This window comes from Nicotiana sylvestris, chromosome 7, assembly GCF_000393655.2.
Source record: "Nicotiana sylvestris chromosome 7, ASM39365v2, whole genome shotgun sequence".
Taxonomy (NCBI): Eukaryota; Viridiplantae; Streptophyta; class Magnoliopsida; order Solanales; family Solanaceae; genus Nicotiana; species Nicotiana sylvestris.
The window spans coordinates 64,506,305-64,512,280 of NC_091063.1; the positions used below are offsets into that span (position 1 = coordinate 64,506,305).

The 5,976-nt window shown below is 36.5% G+C and overlaps 1 protein-coding gene across 1 annotated transcript; it reads right to left on the minus strand.

The window, feature by feature from the left end:
• Positions 1-370: 370 nt before the first annotated feature.
• Positions 371-5,486, minus strand: LOC104210171 (proton pump-interactor 1-like). The gene is made up of 7 exons (XM_070152713.1): positions 5,177-5,486; positions 4,030-4,433; positions 3,219-3,413; positions 2,901-3,080; positions 2,587-2,781; positions 1,716-1,814; positions 371-1,631 (listed from the first exon to the last, which is right to left on the minus strand). The coding sequence occupies exons 2-7, from the start codon at positions 4,393-4,395 to the stop codon at positions 1,023-1,025; spliced, it is 1,644 nt and encodes a 547-aa protein (XP_070008814.1). The 5' UTR covers positions 4,396-4,433; positions 5,177-5,486; the 3' UTR covers positions 371-1,022.
• Positions 5,487-5,976: the final 490 nt, after the last annotated feature.

Below are 5,976 nucleotides of genomic sequence, written 5' to 3' on the forward strand. Positions count from 1 at the left end.
GTCCTATTTCATTACCCAAAGAATAAATGAAAAAATAAGTTTGCTGTCAAAAAGAACATGTTTTTATATCAAATCCCACTCAACATCAACCTTGGGACCAAATTTGCTGCTCTCCATAATGGAAATAGTTAATAGTCAAACAGAACTTACCACTCTCCCATCGAACGAAATAATGCTCAAAGTGAGCATCTTTTCAATTCTAGCATGTAGTAGTGGGACAGATGTATATCATACCAAAATGTCACCACATACAACTTCACATAAGTCTAAGACTGCGTACACATTATCTCCCCTGGGTTTGTTTGTTGTTGCACAACTTGACATATATAATATAAATCATTGTAAATGTCAATGGTAATGGTTCTCAACGAAAAAAATAAGTAGGAAGATGATAAAATATCAATGTCTACAAAGGAAAAGGTCCAGATGACAGTCTTTAAGCAAAATGTCAACAACTGCAACTACACCAAACAAATAAAACATGTAGGCTCTCTCAGCTAATATCTCAGATAGGCCGCATCTACGAGCAACATTATGAGTTTTCCATCCCAGACTAGGATGCAAGAAACATGAAATAACGTTATGATAAACTAAACAGGACTTACTATTGCAGTATTGTAAGGCACTAAAGCCAAATGTCTTTGTTTTCACTCTCCCAACTCATTTTACTTTTGAAGATATATGTATCCGACAACTAGAAGTATCACAACTACCAGAGCAGCAGGAGCACCAGCCCATAGCCAATAGTTCGTTGCTTTCTTGCGCTTTAGTATAGCTTTAGGAAGCTCCGAGCCTCTTGCACGTGTTGCTCTATGCCTAACGGTATTCTCTTTCCGTGCCTTGACCTTGGGTGCAAGGGTTGTTTCAACATTTTCCTCCGCTTTTTCTTCCTCGGCAACCTCTGCAGGTGTTTCGGTTGGTTCCTCAGTTGGTTCCTGATCTGCAACAGAAGATCCGCCCTTCTTCCTCGCTCTCTTCTCACGTTCCTGAAAGGAGTTGAAAGTAACTAGATAAGCCCACAGCTAATCTGAATGTTTACAACGAAATAAAACCACGGAAATGGTAGAATTATAAAGAATCAGAGGGATAATTTCCTTGAGCTTCTTTTCAGCTTCTAGCTGAGCTTTCTTTGCAGCTTTTGCAGCTGCTTTCTCTGCCAGCTTTTTCTTCCTCTCCATAGCCTGTCTATTTTTTGCTATCTCCTCCTCTTTCTTCATCTCCTTCAGCGTTGCCTCGTCAACTTCATTTTTCTTGGAATTAATATCCTTGGGTATCTTTTCCAAACCATAAATTTCCTCTTCTTCATCAACGACATCTTTTTTCTCGGCGCGTTTTGTGTTTCTAACGTGAGAATCATTTGGCTGCTTGCTACTCTTCTCCTTCTGTTCTTTCTGAACAGGAGCAGCGTCAACAGACACATGATCTTCCTTTACAGGTTTTGCATTAGCTCTTGCTGGAACCTCGGTTCGGGAGACAGTAGGTACTTCTGATAGCACCAGAGGCTTTTCGTCGGGATTCCTCATTCTGCCATCCCTGCTCAACTGCCTGATATCAAGCGACTGCAAGAGTCTCCTCTCATAGTCATCCCTAAAAGGCTTTTTACCACACCAGAGAGACATGAACTTATCGACCTAGTGAAAAGAAGAAAGGTTAATTGTCAATGTAAACATAGAAAACTGCAAATTGTGCAACTGAAGGTGAAAGATCCAGCATACCTCTGTAACTGAGAGCTCTCTAAGGGCGTCAACATCCTTTTGATCTGCAAGTTGTTTAACTTTGTGCAACACATTGGAGTTTTGGTAGAAAGAAGAATTCTGAAAAATTGGAAGAAATTGGTTATAAAGATCACCTCAGTCTAAAAACCTATTTCTCTTGATGCTTGCAGTAATAAGAGAACATTTCAATTTCCAAAAGTCAGCAAACGCTGTTGGAAGATTTTCACAGTGTATACGGAACATTGAATGAAATCAACAGGCATCTCCTTGAGACCCTCTCGGGCTCTCAGCTGATGTTCCTTATTCAGTTCCTTTCTTTTTCTCATTTTTTTTTTTTTTGTGGGAGAGAGGGGGGTCTAGAAGATAATCACCAAGGACAGATGCAATAGTTAATCAAATAAATACATATGAGGCTAGCTAGTAACTCCCAAATATGATTTTTAACTAAATCTGAAGTCATTATCTGTATAAAATCAAGACAATCCTCGTGTAACTTGCCAGGACATGGAACCAGTGTAGTAAACAGAAATGAAATATTTCTAACTGCTGTATAATGATTTCCTAACAAAATAGTCTAAAGAAGGATGGAGAAAAATCAGATCCCTCACCAAATTCCTACACCTTAAACAGGAATTACAAGAATACAGAGATCAACACAGGACAACATAACAAGAACGTGTGATCAAACATGGGAACAGATTACTCAACTACACCATCAGTAGAAGCACAGTTTTTTAAGTGTCTCATGACCAATTGATTGTTGTCCATTCATCAAATCAATGGGATTTAATCTGAGCAAAAAAATAATATAACCCTCTTTTTAGCAAAAATAGTGAGACAGTTCAGTCAACAAGGAAGCAGAGTAGCATACCCCTTCTTCACGCTGTTTTCTCAATTCCTGAATATGTTCATACGTCTTGTCCCTCTTCTCCACGACTTCCTTCAATTCCTCATCCAATAAGTTGATCTGCTTGCTTATGGCGTCAATCTGATCATCTATTTGCTTAAGCTTGGCCTTAACCTCCTGCTGCCCCTTACGAACTCCATCCAGGCCAACACTCATAAGCTACAGCACCACAAAGTGTGTTAGAAGTTACTACAGGCAGATTATGGCAAAATAACATGATATTTTAGGCATAGAATATTTTGCATCAATAAAAGAGAAACATAACTTAAAAGCCTTACTTTGACCTGGTTCTGGATTGATTCTTTTTCACCCAACGATTCATGAATCTGTGCCCTTGCTGCAGCCTTTTCTTTAACAGCTTCCCTTGTCCCTTCAAGTTGTTTGATTTCCCGGAGAATTTGCTTCTCTTCGTTCAGAGGAATGCTTTCATGCTGAATGCGGTACTGCAGACTCTTAATCTACTCAATTGCCAAAATAAAATTGGCATTATTCGTTTGCAATGGAACTTAGTGACTAAAGGCAAAAGAGAAAAGCTAAGAATAATGACGGAACAAACCTAAGCTGAAGGATAATTAAAGTTATAAACAAGTGCTTACAAGACTATTGAGCTCCTGCTCGGATGAACATACTATAGGACCCCTCTCTCGGCCTGCATCCCTAGCACCGCGGAGCTGGCCCAAGGCCTGTTGCAGAGGTTCCATTTCCTTTCTTTTCTCATCAATAGTACTCCAAAATTCCTTATTCTCAGCGCTGAGAGATTTCCTTTGTTCAATTACCTTCGATCGTTCTGCCTGCAAATACTCGAGGAGTTATTTGATTATAGCTGTCATACTTCCACAAGAACAGGGTTTGGACAAATTGACAACTAACAAAAAAGACCATGCAATAGGCAATATCAACTTTACATAGCTTGCTGAATTATATTTTCAAGTTCAAATTGTAGGACAGCAATGACATAATAAAAAATCTGAAAAATAAGTCACTAAGCATGAGTCTATTGCAATTTCTGTTACCATCCTTTTTCTTGCACTTATCGGTGTCCAACTGGGAACTATATATTGCTTTGCTGAGTTTATCCCTGAAGTCATCCATCACTTTACCAATGTGTTCTCTCTGGTAAGAGAACAATTTGGCATGCAAGAGAAAAGTTCTCTTTTTAAGTAAGAGACACAGCTTGCAGTTTCAAACACTTAACACGGATATGTGCATGCAAGAATTGAACTGCAAATCAAGGATGTATACAAGGCAAGAAAATGAGAAAGAGAGAAATGAGGATAAGATCATGTTGTAAACAACTCCTGAACTTTGACAGTTCAAGAGAGAGAGGACTATGCTACACACCGAGTAACATAAACAATATATGATCTTGAAATATTCAGCTGACGTTAGATTCACCCAAAAACTCACCCTTTTAGCCTTTAATTTTTCAATAATCTGAGATCTAGCTTGGTTCTTTTTCTGTAGCTCTCTCTCAGCCAGTTCAATTTTAGCCTTCAATTTTGGGTCTTCAAATCTCCGAAACTTAACAAGATAGAACGAATGGATCTGCTTAGGTTCAGGCCAGTCCTCAACAGCATCCTTCGGTACGTTGCTCACAGGAGTTCTGCTTACTTCCTCCTTCTTAGGTTCTTCAGTACCATGAGAACCAAATTTTATAGGCTCGGTAATCCCTGAACCATGATTCATCTTTCCATTTTCTTTCAGAAGGTTGCTCTGCTCACTTCCAGCTTCAACTGGAACATGAACTAACTTAGCTTCCACATCTATCCCCATTATTTTATTAAATTACAAAACCAAAAAGGTGCCTGATCCTGATACATGCAAACATTGAACACATTAGCAAATTTATGTACTTACAAACTACTACATAATCCAGAACATACACAGTAGTTGATAGCAACAAGAGTAATGTGATATGCAAGACTCTTAACATATCGAGCTCAAGATGGACTAAACATTAAAACTATTAATGCAGAATGATTCAGCCCACAGGATCCTATTAATCCATGATCAAGAACTAGGAACAGACCAGAATTTATTGAGCAGTTAAAAAACAGATCTTTGATCACAAGATCAGCTACTCCCTCTAACAATCAGATCAATTAAAAAAGATTTAAAATAGCATCATCTCAGAGGAAAAGCGAATAATAAAAACCCCATAAACCTTTAAAGGACAAAAAAATCAAAACCAAAGATTGGATCTTTAACAAAGAAAAGGTGCATCCAATACAAAATCAAATGCCATCATGCAAAAGAAAGCAAAAAAGAAACTGAAAAATAGTTCAAATCGCTAAGTATAATCAGTAAAAATATAAAATCACATAAAGATCAGATTTTTGCAGCAAAAAAATGATAATTCAAGCCACCCTCCTGTCAAAAAAACAAAACCCAAATCATCTGTACTAAATTAAAGTGAATGAAACTTTACAAGGGCCAAGATCAATACAGATCGAAGAAATTAACATAAACTCAAAAAGGGTAAAAAAGACAAACAGGGAATAATAGTAAGAAGAAACAGTAACGAAACTGAAATAGTAAAATGGAGGAGACTTACTGAGTATAGGAAAAACTAAGGGTTTGAGATTTAGAGAAAGGAGTGCTGGGCTGGCCCCTTTCCTTCGTACCCTTATTTGACAAAAATTGAAGAGGGCCGTCTGAAAGAGAGATTGAGAGAAATGAGTCAGACTTCTTCAGATCTCTCTCTCTTTCTCTATTAAACGTGAGAGAAAAATGTAACAATATATTTTTGCTATAAATGCTAAATTGGAGAGAGAGAAAAAGAGAGATGGGATTTTTATTTTATTTTCAATTTCAATTTCAACAATAGAGATGGGATTGTAGTAGTCTTGTAAATGGGAAAGAGTGGGTGGGGATAGTAAGGAGATTATGGTCTCTTTAAACTGTTACGATAAATATAGAGACTTCCCTTTTATTATTTTGCCGTTTTCTACGAAGCAGTAAAGAAGGTATCACTGATATTTTTGTCCATTTTTAGTTTTTTTTTTTTCCTTTTCCTCTATAATGAGATATATATTTGATTAAAACTTAAAAAATAAATTTAAAAATTATATTAAAAAATTATTTTTGATAGTTAAAATTATGTTTGGATATGTATTTTATTTGAAAAAAATAAAAATTTATTGGTAGAAAAAAAAATTTCACCTAAAAGCTAATTGGAGAAAATCTGATCAAATTCTATGAACAAACAATATTTTTATTTTTATTTTGAAAAAGAATAAAAAAATTATATTTAAACGGAAAATTATTTAGCCAGCTCCAAATAGCAAAAAAGTAAATATATTAAGTCATGTGCACCATCGGGATATGTTAAAATCAGCTTAATATGTTAATTCA

Coding starts and splice junctions, on each gene's coding strand:
- LOC104210171 (XM_070152713.1), bottom strand. CDS start 4,395: ATGGGGATAGATGTGGAAGCTAAGTTAGTTCATGTTCCAGTTGAAGCT. Junction 2,782..2,900: donor CAATCCAGAACCAGGTCAAA/GTAAGGCTTTTA, acceptor GTGGTGCTGTAG/CTTATGAGTGTTGGCCTGGA. Junction 1,815..2,586: donor GAAAACAGCGTGAAGAAGGG/GTATGCTACTCT, acceptor CCAATTTTTCAG/AATTCTTCTTTCTACCAAAA.